Source organism: Ciconia boyciana, chromosome 1 (assembly GCF_034638445.1).
Source record: "Ciconia boyciana chromosome 1, ASM3463844v1, whole genome shotgun sequence".
Taxonomy (NCBI): Eukaryota; Metazoa; Chordata; class Aves; order Ciconiiformes; family Ciconiidae; genus Ciconia; species Ciconia boyciana.
In genome coordinates, this window is record NC_132934.1 from 122622330 (window position 1) to 122642945 (window position 20616).

The 20616-nt window shown below is 39.8% G+C and overlaps 1 protein-coding gene across 4 annotated transcripts in view; it reads right to left on the reverse strand.

The window, feature by feature from the left end:
• Window positions 1–237: 237 nt before the first annotated feature.
• HSF2BP (heat shock transcription factor 2 binding protein) overlaps window positions 238–20616 on the reverse strand; it is a 34947-nt gene continuing 14568 nt past the window's right edge. For all 4 annotated transcript variants that reach the window (XM_072847448.1, XM_072847455.1, XM_072847440.1 and 1 more), the window contains exons 5-8: window positions 18799–18937; window positions 16565–16682; window positions 9599–9702; window positions 238–909 (exon numbers count right to left, since the gene is read on the reverse strand). In XM_072847448.1, coding sequence (XP_072703549.1) covers window positions 701–909; window positions 9599–9702; window positions 16565–16682; window positions 18799–18937 — 570 coding nt within the window. In that variant the 3' untranslated portion in view covers window positions 238–700. The remainder of the gene's footprint in view (window positions 910–9598; window positions 9703–16564; window positions 16683–18798; window positions 18938–20616) is intronic.

Consider the following 20616-nt stretch of genomic DNA (forward strand, 5'->3'; position numbering starts at 1 on the left):
CTGCTCACAAGAGAAGCAGTTCATTTTAGCCTCTTCAGCGCACAACTAGGTACCACGGACAACAGTAATTCATTTCCTTTTTCCAGGGCTTTTGAAAAAAAACAATGGCTCAGTTTCTAGTATGCCTGGATCGACTTGCAGTTCGAGTGAATCTGAATGCAAATTTTGAAAGCAGAATCCATGACACACTACAGAATGTAAGTTTTCTTTTATTAGAATAGAAAAAGAGAGGTAAGAAATAACATCAATAAAACTGGAACTTGGGATGCATTCTGACACAGAAGAGTTATGCAAAGCAACAAAGTTTTCCTCACAGTACAGTAATTCTTAAGGATGGACCAAAAGGATTATTTACCACTGCAACAAACTATATATTGTCAATGAATGAGAAGACTGCTTTACTCCCTATATACGTTAACAGACAACATAACCAGGATCATTTTGGAAACCGCTTATCAACAAAATCCTAACTCAAAGAAATTAAGTCTGTCCCATCTCTATCAGATCACCTAAGATTATATTTGGGCAGCTAAACCCCAACACATTTTCCCAAGTATTATTGTAGTTGGGTTACTAATTTCCAAAAAGGATTTTGTCAGAGGAAATTAGGCAGAGGTTTTTTCAGTCAAGCCCATCTCCAACAACTCTTGCAGCACAAAAATATAGGAAAGACGTAAGCAGTTGGTGTCATAGAGCTCTTCTATACTTCATACTCAAGTATTTTAAGATCTTCAAGTAGTTCTTTTGCAAGTGCCTGCAGATCTGCATTGCGGCTCTTTGACAGTGCAATGATACGCTGAAATGGCAAAGTATCACGCATCTCAGAGGCTGACTTGGCTAATACTTCTGGCTCCAGAATCACAGACTGGAGGAGCCGCAAAGCATGAAGACAAACTTCTGCATCTGGGTCTAAAAGTAGGGGAGGAAAAAATCCAGTGCTTATTAGAAGCGAGTCCAAAAATGTAGCATTAAAGCTCTACAGTGCCATTCCTCATGACCCACCAGGCAGACAGGGAATAACTGAAGTTTTGTAATTCACAGCTGCCATTTGGTACTGGCTGGCTGGCTCTAGAAGGAACCTGAAAACAACATCTTGCCCTCCTCAGCAGCTTGTGCTCAGCAGTGTTTGGGAGGGAGAGATAACCAGGAACCTTTCTCTTGTTTTTCATATGTTGAAAATGCTATAAATCAGAGAATTTATCAACTTGAATTTATCCAGTCAGTAGCCAAGACGTACTGTTGGATGCAATCCAATTTAAGAGCAGAACAAGCTATATCCATCCCATGACTATTCAGACTTAAAAAACAAACAGACCAACTAATCAAATCTGCAGTAAATCACGAGGCTTTTCTTTAATTTCTTTTTATACAAGCCTTCAGATTTCTTCAAAGCTCAATAAAATATTAATCTTTATAAAACTTTCTGGTAACCATGTATCAACCTTCTAAGTGTTTAATTCAGTCTACACAAAATTGAAATGGGTACTGAAGCTAAGCACTGCTGCTTAGGAATGCGTCAGAGAAACACAGCAAAGACCTTTGACTGACTTAAGCTAGGAAGACATATGACAACTCTACTGTTAAGAACACAGGATGTATTTTTAATTACTGAAACATTAGGAGCATTATATTTTAATCGTTCACAACAGTCCATTTGCATTTAGTTGTTTATAGCTTTATCAAAAGCATCTGGTAGAAAGCCCCATTTTTGCACTTCTCTATTCTGCATATTCTGCATATTCTGCATATTCCAATATATAATATATTTTTATGGCTGAAGTAGTTATTTGTTCCATGTGCCATGCAATTTTTATGTTTTTGTCATCAGCATACCTAGTCTTCAGCAAGCTTTTGATAAAGCATTGTGCAGAAATGTTGAGAAAAATTAATTCAGATCACTTTGCACACAAAATCACCACAGAGACCAAAATCTCACTGAAGGAGCACAAATGCAGTGCAGCAATAAGCCACTGTACTGAGTTTGAAGGAATCATTTGGTGGGCTGAGGCAAGTTCTTTCCTTTCCTGGCTTATTTAATACCTAACACTGGTGACTTGAAAAAGGACTAAGGATGATTATTCATTAAAGCGTAAGGGGAAATGTTGAAAGCACCCAGGGGAGAAGACAGAATGTGATGGACAGTGAAGACAACTACGACTTTAAGCATGAAACTGACTGTCGAGATGGGAATTTTTAAGTAACTCCCACTAGCACATGGCTGAAGTACAGTATTAAAGATTGTGACAACTGATCTATACCCACAAGCCAGGCACTCTCTCTCCCTCCATTTTCTATCGTAAGTGAGATATGTAGGTCTTTTCTCTCATACATTCTTCCCCATTTAAAGTGTAAACCTCTTGAGAAAGGTATTCTACTTTCTCCTGGGAAAGTAGCAGAGTGGGGCACAATCTGAGGACACAGGAATCGTCCAAAACTAAACAATAACATGCATTTTCTGATTTTCTGTGCAACGAGAATCTTCGCTATTGGGCATACTGGACAACTTTAGACATTCAAATCAGCATTTAAAAAAACAATGATTAGTGCTGCACAGCCCACAGAAGTGGCCTTACCCATAGCACAGCCACTCCTATTGCTGCCACCTGGGCTGAAGGCTCTAAGGAGTCTCTTTCCATCATCATCTCCAGCAGTACCTGCAGGTCCAATTTTCTGAGTGATGAGCAGTCATAACTCATGGAGAAATGCTGCCACTCAGCCTCACAGACAGCAAGACTTTATGTCCAATTTCTTGGGCAGCAACACTTCAGTGAATCATTTTGAAAAAACCTGGGTGCAAGTTTTGGTTGTCAGATTTATTCTGACCTAATCAAAATGTGACTAAAAGCTTTGCATTCGTTCTCCCATTCCTTCAATTTTTGTCTTCATGCCTGCCAGAGGTTTTTTTTAATTCCTATTTTTTTTGCCAGATATAATGTTCAAACTCTGCACATATCACCTGCCCCCTTTCTCTGTACTTAGTATTATTCTACATTTATTCACTGGAAATAGCAGCAACAAACCATAGCCCAAACAGGTAAGAAGAAAGAAGCTTTTGGGAGTAAAATCTATGTAGTTCATGAGAGTCTTCCTCCGTGTGCCATTATTCCTCCATGAAATAAAGCCATTAATACTTTTAATGGCTTGCAGTACTGCTGGGAAGCTTCATATATGTAAGTTGTTTTAAATCCCTGGATCAAAAGTGCTTTGTTATTAATACTGTTTACAGGCATCTACATTACTATTACCTGCAAGTGATTAAAGGCTGTAGAAAGTAAAGAATTGATCAGGGAAGAAGCGTTAGCAGGGGAGCTAACAAAATTAGGATCTGTAGGAGATCAGGAAATGATTTCCAGCTTGACGAGCAAGAACATTTTCCCGTAAGAGCTGGTTCTAGGAAGAATCTCCAGCAGGAGCCAGGGAAGCTTAACGGCTTGAGTCACTCAAATGAAGAACAGATTAGGCACTCGGGCATACAGCAAAGGAAGGAAATGATCCTGCACCAGAAGATTACTTAATACACATTTAACCTCTGATTGCCATTGTTTTGCATGTATTTTGAGATGCTTCGAGTTAAATAAATACATATGCCTTAAAATATACTCCCTTAGGATTACATGCGGTTTTGAGACTACTACTTATTAGGGATAATCATGTTTTCTAAGAGGATTTAAAAAAAAATACCCTAGAAGTCTTTCTCTTGTCTCTCCAATATCATTAGGGATTTTTTCCAAAAACCCTGTCTAAAGAATACTCAGAAGAAATGTAAGGAATCTTCATTATTCAGCATTATATTTATTTCAATAGCTTCCAGATTTAGTCATTTCTACACTAGCTGAGTAACATTTTGTTTGTACAAGATCAAAAAATCCTTTAGCTGTAATCAAATCACTGCATCATATCCTCCCAACAACTAGCACACATCTCTTCAACTAAAATTTGAAAACTACAGTCATTATTTCTGGGGAATAGGGGAAGAAATCAAGCTGCTTGCCTCAGTCAGGGATCTAAGCGTAGCGTAAGCCTACCACCATCATAAAATGCTGATGCAATTTTAACAAGGTGTTGAAACTGCTGTAGTTTGCTGACGTTCTGCTAGCTGCCAGCACTACCGTTTGATGTCACTGGCTTTCAGTCACTGACAAAAGCAACTGATAACGTGGACAGATTTTAGTCACATCTGTCATTAGCACCATGCTCTCAGATGAACTGTCCCCTACAGCAGGGTTTAAGTAATTGCATTACATCAATGCTAAACAGCTTATCTGCAATTGGCTCCAAGTTGTGTGAAGTCAATTTACACATGCCCATACCATTCCCTGGCCACCTGAATGCAAGATTTATTACCAGCAAGCTGTTTACAGCTATGTCTATGTGCAAGAGAAGTATTTCAAAAGCTTCCCACCACTGTCATAAATGTCATTCAATTCAATTACTGTCTGATTCTAGCAGGAAGGGGTGACCTGCCACTCCCCCTTTCCTTTTTATGAACCAGTCAAACTACCTACGTTCACAGCATGTCTAACAGAGAGAGCCAGGGCCACAGCTTGCCCCACGTAAGATCTCTTTGCATTGCCAATGCTGGCAGAGCTGAGCTAGTATCTGCAGCAGCAGAGAGTTTTCTGGACATTTTCGTCATGGTGATAGGTCTGAGGAGACAAGAAGTGTTGCAATAAAGATGCTATGTGGGGAAGGAGCAGGGAGAACACCATGGCAGAAAAAAGACTGAGCTCTGCTGCTGCAACTCCTATAGACACAAATGTACTTTCTCTCTGCAACGTATTTGCCCCAGCTCCTGTATAACAGCTGGGTTTGCTTCAGTGTCCTCCATGGCCAGGTGGCTGCTCTCACATGGAGTTCAGCTAACCAGAGCTCCCCACTCTCCTACAGACACATGCTTGTCATGCTTTTATCAGGGAAATCCTTGAGAGAGACTGCCAGGGTCCAGATAGAAGCAGCAATTCGGTCCCGATTTGCCTGACTGCTACTTAGGGGCTGCGAGTGAAAAGGAGCTTGCACAAATGTTGCCTGCAGCTGGCAGATTCGTGGGTGAGCTGTTAGATACGTTGTCCAGCTCCCATAAATCCTAGCTTGGGCTTCTGAGGATTCTCACAGTAGCTACTGAACGAGAGTAACAATGTAAGAAGAAACCAATGCTTTACAGTCACAGATGCATTTACCAGAGTTAAGGTTTCTTACATATATTCACAAAAGGAGAAACACTGTGCTCCTCAGGAGAACGTCAGTTTCCATGAGTCTGCTGTTAGGCAGGGCAAGGACCTAGTCAAGAGACTCCTGCTCAGATGGCAAGGACAGGCACACCAAGCCCAGCCGGAGCTCCATCTGGGCAAGTATCTTCTGCAGCAGCTGCTTAGAGAAGAGTATGGAAAAGGGCAAGCGTCCAGTGTTCAGCTGGTCCCCCAGCCACTCTTCCAGCCTCTCAGCTAACTGTGGTTCAGGAACTTTCTGCGTCAGAGCTGACATCTTTGCATTTAAGAAAATGGATGTGGTCTTAAAGGCCAAGAAGGGTAATCCTCTTTTTAAGATTAGTTTCATAGTCTGAAGAGTATGAAACTTTTGAGCACTTGAAAGACTGGTAACTGAGGTTTTGATTTACGAACCAAAATTTGTTTGAATACAGACATCGGTTTATAAATAGGGAGGCTCTATTTGTCCAGATGTCTTTTAAATAACATGCTGCCATGCAAACAACCTGAATTTTCAAAAACTCTCACAGCCATAACCAATTCAGACAGAAAAGCAAGGCATTAGAAACCTTCAGGGTTAGTCAAAGCAAATATTGAAGGTTGCAGGCAGCATTAGCAAAATGAGAATGTGCTTCATACAGGCATTTATAATAGAGACTGTCATTTGCAAAGAATTTGGATAAACAAAGTTAGATTTCCATGTGGAACTGTGGTGGAGGAAACTGAAGGGCAAGATCTAAAATTAGTCATACTTCTCTTGTTGTCTTTTGTTTAATGAAGTACCTGGAGCAATTTCCCAGCTATAGATGAGAAAAGTCACTGACATAGTGTGGAATTCAGAGAGACTTTCTCATGTATCCAAGGAGAGAATTTTTTTTAACTGCATTCAAAGAAAAGAAAAGTAGGGAAAACCAAAATAAAGGTACAGGATAGTTTAAAAAAAAAGAAAAAACAAAACAAAACACCAAAAAAACCAAACCAAAAAACCCAGAGAAGATCCTAGACCCTTTTTCTCCAGCACCCATTTGTTGGTAGATGTTATGTATGATCAAAAGTGAAAAACATAAATCTAGTCTTTATTAGTAATACCTGAGCTGACTGCAACTTCTTATTCTTCAGAAGAGCCTTGGCAATAAAAAGTCCCAGTCTACCTCTTTGGGAAATACAGAATTAAAGTCTTACTGCATCTATAGATGTAAAGCACCAGAAAAAAATATTGACAAATCTCAGGTGGATTTCTACTCAAAATTATATAACTTATTTTTCTGTTGCTGAGGACAGGGCTTCTTTAAATCTGAAAGTTATGCGAAACCCTTAGCCAAGACATCAACACAGGGACAGCAGCTGATGGAGGAAACTAAAGCTGCCTATTTTCTCCAAGATGGGAACAGCTGCTCTGCAAACAAATGGTGCTCCACAAGAAGTGAACTCTACTGATCCCACAAGCTGCTCCATGGACAGAAATCTGAGTCATCACTCACGTGTTTTATGCTGGCAGCAGGCTGGGAAGGTATAGGTAGGCATAGCTGATACCTACGCAAGAATACAACAGCTACGTAAGCTATCAGAGTATATTCTTCAGTGATCAGTGTTGCTTATTAAAGGGTGCTCATCTTTTAGACAGTGTTTAATAAGGTGGAAAAAAAAGAAAAAATAGCCCACCTCAAAGTGCTAAAACTACAGAAATCTGCATTATCTTCAGAAAGTGTGTCAAACATTTGTTTTTCTCCTATCATCAGTATAGCCTCCAGCAGAAAGAGCTATTAAGAATTCTTGTTAGTGAGTGTGAAGTCATACCAGCTCATCCAAATTGTCCAAAGACAGTAAGACAGATGAACCCAGTTTGCTATTAACATTCTTACTCCACTAGAAATCTTTATTAGATTTTTCCTCCTTTCTCTTCCAATCTGTGTATTCAATGTCAAGGCGTATTTCTATGTCTTCAAAGAGCCTGCTAGACAACCTGAATCAAATCCCCCTTTGCTTCCGATACAACAAAGGGGAATAAAGAAAATCAAGTTAATTATTTGCTCTCTTAACTTAATGGGAAGGACATTCTTCTTCAGGGGACAAGACAACTGGGCAGAGACTGAGAATTCAGAGAAGGAATTTGAGGGGTTTATCAGCTGCGTACAAGCCACTGGGAGAAAAATGGCCTTGATGTATAGGCTGAGGTCACAGACACTTGTAGATTGACGATGGAAAAGCAAACAGGATGATTCTCTGAAAATAAATAAAAAGTCAGAGAATGATTTCTGGGGCCTCTCTTAGTGGAAATGCTGATAAAAGCTTACAGAACTGTGGAAAGCTGAATCATCTCACAAGCCTTAATCAAAACACTCTTTGAAGAAGCTTCCTGCAGGAAGGCAGCATATACAGGATACCCTGCCAGCAGAGTGTAGTGCTTTACTCTCTTGCGTGGAAAAAAACTGTTAAGACCTTATGCTGTAGCAGCTCCAGGTGTTTATAAGCTGAATCACAGCTAGCAAAAGCTGAAGATGCTGGCCACAGAAACAGGAGAGGAGTGGGAGTGGGAGGAAGCTACTGAGTTTTGCAAGTTGAAACATTTAGAAATAGATTAAACGTAGGGAACTACAGAGATCTCATACAAAATGACAGGAACAAGATCAGGTCTTGGATCTGACCTCTCATCTGATATACAAACTAGTCAGCCCTCTCCCTTGACAGTAAGCAGACTTACTCCAAAGTCAGAAATCTGAATCAGCACATGGTTTATCTGAGAATCTTCCTCCTTTGCTGTAACTGGAGAACTTTATTATCAAAAAGTGAAGGAATTAGCCATGCTTGTCCTTCCTTCTACAACCCAGCCATACACAATTAACACTTTCAAAATGCAGAGTAGCCTTTCCATTTCTTATTTCCATTAGCAGCTGCAAATTAATTATAACTGTGCCCCATTTCATCCTCTTATGCAACCTAGGACCCTTCTTCAAACAACAGACTGCATCAAATGATTAGCTTCTTTGTTTTATCACAACATTTAGAAGGGCACATTTAGGAACTCATAGTTAAACAGGGTTTTTGAGGGTGTTTTGGGTTGGTTGGTTTTTTTTTGCTAGAACAACAGCTTATGTATATATTAGGCAAACATAAAGTAAAAGGAAAATCTGGACTAATATATGTTAAATTTCTAAGCACAGCAGAACAAAGGACCACGTATTCAGTGTTCTCTGAGAATACAATTTTTCTCAAACTATATTAAAAAAAACTATAAAACTGGTGTTTTCCAACAGTCTTACAAGGATTACTTAATTTTCTGAGATCTCAGAAGAGAGAGCCTATGGCATTGCAAAGCAGGAAATTATTTGGTGAAAAGCACAAGTACCTACATTTTCTGTAAAATAGTAGAGGGAACTATGAGCAATGAAAGTAGCTTCCAGTTTACCAGCCCAAATCAAAGCTTTTCCAAAACTTCAATATCAGAGTAATTCCTTGAAAAAGCAGATGCAACCTCTCTCACTTCAGCTGCTGTTAGTATTCACTAATTGTATTTTAGCAGGGTTTTGCATAGCAGCATAGAGTGCCAGGATGACTAACCTCCCCGGTCTTATGAACTGCACACCAAAATCTTCTCACAGACAAGCCACAAGAACTTGAGAAAGCCAAAACAGAGCAACTCTAGGAGCAGTTCATAGGCAGGACAGTGTCATGGCTCTGCCCTTACTGCTGTCCTTACTGTCCCTTACGAGCTGTGCGCACAGCTGCCAGCCAAGTCCAACGCACATTGGCAACGTCAATCTCCGCTGGCTCCTACATAGGGATTTGAAGCCTCCAAAAGAGCAGAGCCTTGATGTCACTCATGTACCTGACAGGGGCAACAGAAGTCCTTGATGTCCTTGAAGTCCTGCACTGGCCAAAGGCAAAGCTGGGAACAGTACTCATGCCCTGCAACCCCACATCCTATTGGAGCACAAGGCCTCTCTTCAGCTGTAGAAAGGGTCACTTTTGTCACGGGTGAGTGTAGTTACAGAGCCTGGCTTCTTTCCCCAAAATGTGTCAGAACAGTTAAATTTTCTTTTGTTAAATGGTAATGAACTGATACATAGTTTCTCCTCAGGGTTTATTTTAAAGTTGGTATGTGAAAACACAGGTGGCTTTTTTTAATCCACTTCATCAAATTTCTCCATTCCCTATTTTTAATTCTACCATTCATAGATTTTATATTAATGGCATATTACATAGAGTGCCAAAAATGTTGTGGGAAATATGCATCTTCTTGGTTTAGCTATTTGCCCTTTTTGTTTACTTTTAATCTGACAAAAGCTATACATAATCAGGTTACAGATATAAATTTCTGTTTTGTTATTTGCAACACCTATTGCCAATCTACAATCCCCAAAGACACAATTTACAAGGTTCTCAGAGCAACTTACCATTCAATAGCCACCAAAGCAAAGGAATAAAACCTGGACTTTCACTGATGTACTTCAAGCCTTTCAAGTTGATACTCACATTGTAAAGTGACATTAGCATTAGCCTAGAATTGAAAGAAAAAAGATGTGATGACCTTTGACTTCTCTGCATGTTTTAGCATCTTTTGCTATTTATGCCAAGCATGTACTGATGTAGAAGCCTACTCTAATAATTCATATTTTGATAAGAAAGACAAGTCTCACATTATATATAAGCAGTGTTGTGCAAAACCTTGTTTCTACTGTTAAATCACGTATTTCAAACACATGGAAAAATAACCCATGCGAGAGTAACAAAATCTCAAACTCCATGAGATTCATTACGTGAGATGTGCAAAACCAGGACTTGGCTTTATGTGACCACACAACCTATACAACAGAGCTTTCGTGGTGACGATCCCCACTGGACAGACAATCATCTTAAATAAGCTGTTTGCCTTGACAAATGAAAGGGCCACAAGGAAACACAGAAATCAAGACTGTATAGTGAGTACTAGAAACGTCAACGGAAGTCTCTGCTCCATCAGTTGTGCAACACCGGCCTTTCTGTACACTGACCCTCCGGTCAGCTGAAACACAGACACATTGCTTATGCCATCCTCTCTCACATATCCTCCTGTTCCTCCTGCAAATGGGAACAGATGCAATACATAGCCAGCATACAGCAAACACCAATGTAGTCTCTCTCTGCTGGCAGGGGAAGTTAGTACGCCTACAGAAGCACCTGGAAGAAGGGGACAGGCCTGAAGGAGAGAAAAGGATTGTATTACTAGTCCCAGCTCAGCTTAGCACACTCCCTCCTAAGCTGGACTCGTCCCTTCTGCTATGGGTGCAAGGCAGAGAACCGGCTTGCTCTACCTGCTGTACAGCCCCTCGCACGCAGGCTGGGCCATACAATCCAGGTCATCGAGTGAGACCCTGCTGTGAAAAAAAACGACTGCTTGTCTCTTAAAATGTCATCATGGACTTTCCTATTTACTCTGCCTTCAGGAATCCAGACTGCTTATGTTCAAGGTACAAGTGGAAATTTTTTTTCCTTAAAGTCAATAACACTGGAATTCAATTTGGCTTTAAACTGTGCTCTTGTCTGAGTGTAGATCAACACCAGAATACCACAGGCCAAACAGTACTCTCACCCGCACCTCTTCAAAACTGTTTCCAAATAACATTTGGGCCTACTCAAAGCCTTTTTTTTTTTTTCCCAGAACGTGATTTTTTTTGGTCTTTTATCACGGTCATTGATGTTGAAGGAGGACAGAACCTGTATCCTGTCTTGCAGGTAACAGAGAAGATCTATGGCCTGGCAGCTAGAAAACATTTCCTTAATTGAGCATTGAAAAAAAACTAAGACGACATCTCTGACAAACCAAAACCAAGACCGTCCCTTGCACGTCAGTAAACGTCAAAATAAAAATACACATAGTAAGTATATGTTCATTTCGGCCACATTTTCAAAAGCTTCCAACCCAGGATTTCCTAATTTATCAGCCTTCTAAAATAGGAAGTTCATTAGTCATTTTGGGGCTGCATACATCACAGGTTATAAACTAAACCAAAGTCTCAACTTTTCTACAGAGAGAAAAACAGGTAGGCTGGAGAAGGCTCTGCATTTTAAAAGGCGTGCTCTAGCCGGCCGATCCCACTGGCTTCTCCCACAGCAGAAGTTACTGCAAACATGAAAAGCTTTCAGTATGGTCAGTAACTTGCAAAATCTGAAACCCATCAGGGAAAGGGGGTTTGGCTACTGGTACCCCCTCAGCCTTAGCCATGACAGAGCTGAGGTAATGTTGTAAGCTACAGGAAGCTGCATACAGAAATGGCAGCTTTGCTTCTTTATGCAGATAAAGTGCCTGGGTCAAAATTTGCTTTTAGCTGTTTTCGACTGTCAGACAAGTATGGTAACATGGGGCTCAAAATGAGCCTCCCTTTCCAAAGCTATCCAGAACAATTGCTAATACTCAATGCAGAGCATTTCATTGGGATTAAATCTTCTCCTGCAGTTTCCACTGAACTAAGTTCTGCTTTCAAACATTTGATGTTGATGTTGTGACACTGTCTTCCACATTGCTGATACAAGTTTATGGTTTTCGTGGATAAAAACTTCTTTTTCAGCTAAGCAGAGTCTCAGTGGGCTTAATGCAAATTATTTCAATTTCCCTCTAACTTCCAGTAGGAATGGGACCTGATACTCAAAAGCAGAAAACATCCAGAAAAAAATCCCCACTGACATTAACAAGACAAACTAATGCTCAGCCTCTTTCAGAATCAGATCACTGCTGTACTATGAACTTTGAGCCAAGAGGCCCCTGATGTTCCTGAAAAAAGAGCCATACTCTGGAGTCAGAAGTTGTCTTACAAATTCTTTCACCCTCCTAAGCGATGTTCTCCTGCCCTGCCTTTTATGCAGATCATCTTTACAGCTGTGGAGTACCTGGGGGGACAGGGCATTAGTACACTTTATGATATGCTATGATGCACACTATTACTTTTTATTTTATTCCTTTTCAAAGATGACAACACACAAGTCAATCTTCTGGACGATGAAAAGGGAAGATGAATGAGCAGGGCTCCTATAACATTTACGGAACATGTCATCATACCCACTCACAGCTGGATGCTGGGTTGCATACAAAACAATTACAGAGAAACAGGAACAGGCTGGAATGTTCTCCTCTGTTCTGGGGCCAGATTGGCTGCTGCTGTCTCTCATGACTGTGATAAACCTGCATGTCACTGCACTGCCACCATTTCCAAACAAAAGGGAAATAACGTTATTCCGAATGGACTTCACACCTCACATCCTATTCTCAAATGAGTTCTCATGGCTTAAGCTACAATGCCACCAGCAGACTTTCAGACACTCTCCGTGCATTCCTTCAGAAAGCAGGAAAGAAAGTAATCCATTACAGGCTAAACTGAGTTGTAAGAGGCATAACTTACGTGCTATACCACTGTGAGTTTGATCACCTAGGCTCTTAAGCAGTAGGAAGAAGAAATGTAGATTATTAAATCTACTGCATCAGTGGCCACTGACAAGCAGCGTGGGGTGCTGTGGAACTGAAATTGCAGCTTGTAAAGCCCATAAGCTTCTTTTCATACAACCTCTGCAGCTCTTACTTGGCTTCCAGAACCCAAACCCTGACAAACGAGCACAGCCATAATTACCTACGATCAGCCAGAATGAAAATGATCAATAAAACAGTATCTTATAATGGAAAGTGTTAACATTTCTTGACAATGTCTTTCATCCTTAATCTGTTTGACATTTGCAGTTAGAAATAAAGTGACGTAAAAAGATACTGCTATGTTTGTATTTTTATTTCACTTGTTTGCTTTGTGTAGACAAAAGGGACTGGTGGTGGTGATCCAGGGAAGTGCTGTGGTTTTGGAGTGTCAGAAGACAACATAACCCACCTCACAAGCCAATGTAGTAGCATGTTGTTACTAATTAAACACACTCGCCTGAGCACAACATAGAAGCATTTCCAGGCCCTTTATACCACCTTCACCTCTAGTACTTGCATATTCTAGCAAGTATTTTTTGCGATAATTATTGCAAAAGTGCTTATTGAAGCAAACGTGACACACACAATAACTGGATAAACAATACTTTCTGGGTTTTTTTCTAATTTGGAGGGCTTTTTAATTATGCACTTCATAGTCTTCCTATTTAGGCAAGACAAATCTAATTACCATCTTGTAGTACTATATCTGTCAATGCTTTCTTTAAAATCTAGAACTAAAAGCACAGCTAAAGCCCCTTCTCGTTTGCTTAATACATAGGATTAGTACAAAAACTATACTCATGTACTAAAGTACATATTTTTACTGTCTACTTTCAACTGCTACATAAGCAAAGTTGAATATTCCTAACAATTTAATTACAGCTACAAACAATTGTGTAAATGTTTATTGATTGCCTAACCATTACAAATGTTGAACAAACACTATACCAGTGAGAAGAAAACCTAAAGTCTTTCACACCACTGCTATTTCAGAAAGGCAAAGACACCCATGAGATTTCAGTCCCAGCACTCATGTAGATGCCTTAAATATATTTATTACATACTCATGGACTACAACGGATATTGTAGCAGTGCCGGAATAAATGACAGCTTTCCCCTGTAATTTTTAATTTATATACTGGTACAAGTAAAACACAGGATTGCTAGAACTAGAAGAGGAAAGAGAACTCCTCTATCAGCTTACTTTGTTTGATGCTGTGTGTAGAATTAGACTCACAGTTTCCCCTGATTTGCCACACAGTAAAGAAAAATATTTTTGAAAATAAAACCTAGAAAAGAATTGTAAAACCTCAAAACCGAGCAAAGGACAAACATATCCTTGAAAATAAGCCAATTTTTTTCTTTAACTGATTACATTTTATGTTGATTATGTCCTTCCATGTAATACCATGGTGATGTTCTGAGTAAAAACACATTGCATTTCCAAAATAACGTACAGACATTTTTATCTATGAGGTATAGTTTTAAAAATGTGTCTGTCTGTATATGCATATGTGTGTGCATGTGTAAACATTATTTATGATGACTCCAGAGTCCATCTATACATAACTTAGAAATTTCACTACAATTTATGTTAACTATCATATCCTTATCTCACAATTGTCTTTCATTTTATGGTAGGAAGAAAAGGGAGTTCTTCTGACACATCTGCATATGAAAAAGTTGATTATTTAAGATTAACAAGCAGCTAAAAAACCTTACATGCAGAGAACAATTTAAAAACGAACAAACTAAACAACCCCCCAAACCCTTCTTTGCTGGGCTGGGAGAGTGTAAAATCTCCCAGCTGATACTGGGAGATCTAGTGTTAGCAATGGGTTTTAAGAACTGAACAGTGACAAGACACGTAGGGAGCTCACAGACGAAAAGGAACCTGACCGCAGATATGAAAGCCAAACACAGGGGAAACATTTTGCACTAAAACATTTGAGCAAATTAGGATCGCTCATTCCATGACAAGGCCATGAAGAAAAAAATCTCCTTTCTGGTATTTGCTCTAATGTCATCATACAGCAATTTTTTATCAAATGGCAAGTGTTGGTTCCATGGAACATCAGAAAACATTATCACTGCACTGAATACAAGTTATTGTAACATATACTTAATGTTTCTCACTTATCAAATACCTTGTGCAACCTCTTTTTTAAGCTTCACTCAATTGTTAGCCCAAGAGGCTGGTCCCTGTTGAATCCCTAGCCACTTCATGGAATTGTTTTATGTATATTTTATCAGTATTGCTGTATGGCAGCCAAGTTTATATCACCATGTATAATTCTTCTGCAAAGCAGGCAGATTTTGAAATATAATTTAAAAACCACCCAAAACATCAATTCAAAAGGAAGACCCTCAAATCCAATTACATTAATACAATCTGAAATGATCAAATATAATTCACCTGGACCCACAGACACACATTCACTTGAAATTCAGAGTGTGTGTTTAGGAACACTTTCCTCTCCCTCCTCCTCTCCAAATAAAATCCCTTTTTTTTTTTCTGTACAGATTTTGAAACAGTATAGGTCCTCTTTTCATGTTTTTTTTTGTTGTTATATACATGAAGGCACAAATTACCTTTTCTTTCTTAAGTTGAGATTCTCATACAAATCTTTTAGTGGGGGCTTTACAAAAAAACCCCCACTGTTCCAAGAGTTAACTACCCTGTTTTGAGTGCTGACCTTCAAGCCCAACACTCGGGAAACACAATAAATGACTGACATCAAAGTATCTAACCACTACCTACAGCACAGACTATTCAGCTTCCCCCTCGCTACTCAACGGAGAAAGGCAAGCACCTTCAGAGGGCAACTTGTTCCCCCTAACACGGGCTGAGCGCGCGATCATCTGACAGCACCATCTCCTTCCACTCACTGTGGGAAGGAGCCCAGACAGTTAGCAGATACTTGACATCTAGCTTCCTGATAGCTGAGGTCAGGCAAGATAAAACCTATCCAAAGTTAAGACCGAGCCTGATTTCATGCTTATCACATACAACCTGCCTAAATGGGTGCATGGATGCAGTCAAGTTACTGTGGCTGACAGGGTTGCTGTTTGTCCCCTGAGCTGTGACAGCTGGCTTGGGTATGAATTCTGTGTGTGTGTGTCTGTGTGTGTGTGTCCCACTAAAAAACCCACAAGACTCGCTTAAGCCATCTTCATGAACAAATTAACCAGGTGTACAGGGCAAGTGCCCACAGCTTAGCAGATGAGCAAGTACTCCTTAAGCCACGGTAATTTGCTCAGTCAAGGCCATATATCCTCAGCTTGTAACAGCTCTGAGAAAAAGACAAAGACAATAGTTTATTTAATCTCTCCATCAGCTGGAAACTACAACTTTTCCAGCATCTGAACTGTGTAACATGGCCTTTTCTTTACAATGCTGTGTCACAAGGTCCCTTTATAGGCATTACCTTTTACAAACTTAAGTGCATGGTGCTTCTGGCTACTAAGTAGCATAAACTAATTTAATTTTTGCTCTTGGCAGATACGTAACTCACTTTCTTCACTAAGCAGATGTAGCATTTTACAGTCTTCGTATTGGAAGAGAATAAATATGAGTCCACATTTCCCACATCCTCTCTGTTTTAAAACTTGACCTCACCTTCCTTATCTGACGCTCAACTCATGAGCCCCTCCTAAGGTAGAAGAGTGCATCCCTGCTCATCTCCATACTATTATGACGCTTAAGAGACCTCCAAAGAGACACAAAACCTGGATGAAGCTAGCCTTGTAGCCAAGCCTGGTATATCTGCAAGGAATGCTACTGTGAAAAGAGTTTCCAAAAATTATGTTTTCTCTCCAGGAAAGGAAATAATGAGAGAGTGGGAAAACTGCTGTCATCACTATGACCTACACTGCAAGATAATGTATTTCATTTGAAAGGAAAAAAAAAAAGTTATCATACACTTTAAATTTGGTACAGAGTCCCGGCTTCATGTCTCCCAGGAGGTGCATCATTGTGTCCAGTAATTCACGACTTGAACTAACCAAGAATTCACGGCCACATGCCAGTGCAGCCACATCTATGAGAGAACACAAAAGATCACCATAAAAATCATGTTTCAAACAAAAGTTTATGCTAATTATCAGGACAACTAAAAAGATATGTCAGCTGTGAAGAATGAACTACGGCATCTATATAAACTTCAAACTATATTCATCTACATAGCAGATACTGAAGCAGCAAATTACACTGGTCAAACTCCTTCATAATTCTACTTCGATAATTAAAATATTTATTTGGAACAGCCAGTATCCTAATAGTAACACAGTGAATTATGAAACAAAAGGTTGGATTCATCTGCAAATAACGCAGGACTGAAGCAAAGGTGACCATTATAGGTCCCACTTTAAAGAAACAAGATTGCAGATGGTTTTACAAATCACTCAATCCAATATACGTGGCACATTACGCAACCAAAACTCTCATCATCTACTTAAAAGCTCTTTTCCTACCTCTCTCCAAGCGCTCCATTATTTATGCACAAACCAAAAGGCAAAAATATTTCCAACGACTGCTGCTCCAAAGCAGATTTTCCTTTAGTATTTTCCCTTATGCTTTCCCCATACTTTAGGGCATCCTTCCTTATGTGCAAGGGGTATCTTCCAGCAACCTGAGCTTCTTTGTACTGTGCAACTGGCCAAGCCTCCTCCAAACGCATGAAGTGTGGTATATGTAACTAGTGACAAAACCTGGTTCCCTGGCCTCCCATTCAGGGCAAGTTTGGGGATCTGCTGCATGATACAGTTCTTCCACTTTCATGAAGCCTCAGGTTCTCGCTTCTATTCACATACACCATGATGCCTTTTTTAACCTCTGAATAAGCAGAGGTACTATGGACACAGCATATAAAGACTGTTATTGCAAGGTTTGTGCACACTGGGCTGTGTTAAGACTGCACTGAGAATTTCTGGTGTTTTCTAACTTCTTAATACTTGGCACTTCGTGATCACATCCTCAGTGTTCTTTTAATACCGCTTTCTAGTGTAATACTACTTTACAGCGTAACTAGGAGGATTAAACTGGTACCTTCTACATCGTTCATCTGACTGTATCCTTTATCACATTTGAGTTTCAGCAACCTCCTTTCCCAAATTACAAAGAGACAAATCTTGGTAATATCAAATTCACTGGCAAAATTTATATCAGCTTCAGTGAAGCAAGATTTCGTTCCACCATCCTGATTCCTCCTCAGGCAGAACCCCAACACCCCCAACCCCTCCCCCAGCCTTTAAACATTTACTTTGTTCAGACTTTTGCTATGCTTTTTTTGGTTTTCTTCAATGAAGCAATTTGAGAGAACTGGATTCTGCCTTGGTACAGTGGCATAATGCATCACATACTGCTTTTTACTACAATCTTTAATGGCACCACACCACCTAAGATCACACATTTAAAAAAGCTGCTCATGCAAGATTCACTTAGTGGTATAAATACCCACTATTTCACCTATCTTGCATCATGTCATTAGTGTCATTTTGACAGTTGCACAGTTTCACAAAAATGCAGATAACATATCAACCCCATTTCTCACAGCCTTCCAAGCCAAGGGCAGCCATGCTAAGATAGATATGTGGCTTTCTACTTATTTTCTGACCCTAAAAATAACTGTTTAGTATGGAAGTCAGGTTTATTACTTTTTACTTCTCTTAGCACTATGGACTCAGGACAGTGAAGGTGGGGTTGATCTGGCAGCAACAAAATTCTTAAGCAGTTTCAAAATGCTGAGCACATACCTTAAGATGGGGCTGATCTACTCGCATCATCTGCAACTCATACATCTTGAGGATGTTAGCATTATTGGCAATTCAGAAAGTAAATTGCTTGACACTTACAAACTAAGGTGAGCATACAAGACTCTAGAACAGTCCTTGCTTTACTCCAGACTGAATGGACGTGTTAGGGTATTTCAGAACTCAATGGCTCTTACCCATCTAATCCTTAACTGTGTCACAGACAATACAATGCCTCACAGAAGCGTCAATAACAAAATCTGCTAGAACTTTAAATGACTAGGAAGTCGCCCAAGATATCAACATTGACTAAGCATCTGACTTTGAAAAGCTGTATTTACTGCAGCACATATAAGGCAATATAGGACACATGGAATGCTATTCTGAGAGATAACATTAACTTACTTGTTACAATCCCTGCCAAAGCTAATACAAACTGATTTTCATCAGAATCCAAATCCTGCTGTTTCATGTCTTCACTTAATGACTTCACAAAGCTCTCCATGGTCTGTGCAGTGATGGTGAAAAACTTTACGGCTTTACTCTGCAAGCACAGAGGAGAAAAAAAGATTATACACACTACAGCAGCTATGACTATTAGATGCTACAGTAAAACTGGACAATCTTCAAAATTACTAAAACATCCAGTTACTTCAAAAAACAACAGAAAATAGCAGGTATGCACTAAGTGACATTTGATCCCCTAATATTTGAAACCACTACCTCAGAAGAAAATGGGAAACTACTCAATGCTACATTTATTTATAGAATTAAACCACTGCGTATTTACCTCCTAAACCCACAATAATATATATCAAATAACAGAATTAAAGCTTATTTTCAAAAGTGAGGGTATTATCTCTTTGCTTTGCAATAGCTGCACCAGATGTTTCACATTTACCTGGGCTTCTACAGCAGCTTTTGTCAAAACCCTACCCAGCTGAAGACTGGAGAGCAGCCTGACATAGTGACTTGACATGAATTTCCTAAGAAAACCAATGAAATACCCAGAAAAAAAGCAGAATTCGATTGGACCCTAACAGGTTTCATTAAAGAATGGAGAACAACTGATTAGGTAGAAGTTCTTTAGAAAAGGAAACTGAGGTCTCTCCTGGGTCACAGGTTGAATTTAAGTCAGCAATGTCATGCGAGAAAGACGATCATCACGCCAGAGCGTACAAACAGGAGTACAGTCTGTAATTACGTTACGCAGTCTTCTCCCCTCAGCAGGAATAGTACTCCATTTTGGGGCATCTCGGTTGAGAAAGCAGCCACCTGGTACAAAGCTCAGGGCAGGTCAAAGAGCCTGGTCAGAGGTGCAGACAGAGCCCACAAAGGACAGAAAGAACTGTTTCTGTTTATTAATAATTCTGGCCTGTAAAATGTTGTTGGAACATTTCACACAGAAGATGCTGGTTTTCATAACAAAAATAGAGTAGCAGAAGCCCATAATGCCAGGTTTCCCAGTGTCTTTAATAATTTTGCCAGTTGTTTCATGAAGCAACTGAAACTTTTAGTCATTCCCAGCAGCGACCCAATGGGACAGCCCAAGAAATGCCTGAACTTTTACTCATTTTGCAAAGTGACTGAAAATTTCAGTATTTTGTCAAAACTACTGCTTTCACAATATGTGCAAAGCTAATGATAACACTTATTTATTCCTCCACTGCTGCACATTCACTGCATCAAAGATGTACAGTTCCTGTGGGGTGACTCCAGCAATGGGGCATAAAAAGCAGCGGCAGCCAATACTCAGCGTCTTCACAAATGATACTGTGGTCCCAGAATAACAGGAATGAAGGAATCCTGGGGAAAGAGAATGGAAAAAAGGGTACTTCTGCATGTGCTGGATGTACTTTTTATACTTATATGGACGCCACATCTCAAAGATGGCAATTTTAACGTAAGCAGTGACTATAGTTCAAGAAGCAGAGAGCGTGAGAGAAAATGAATAGCGCCTACTATAGCATACTAGTGCAAGCTATTATGAAAATACATATTCACCTGGGAACATAATACAGTACTAAGCAAACCAAGTAGTTAGTATGTTGCATAGAAAACAAGCAAAATTTTCTGTTTGCCAGTCTCCTGAGGTGCTGCTGGTGTCCTCTCTGCTGAACCTGCTTTCTAAATAGCCATTAATTAACAAGCCACGAGGTCTGAGGAGCTAAGGCAGAGACCAATCAGGTTTATAAATAGCAAACATTACATACTCTGTGCAGT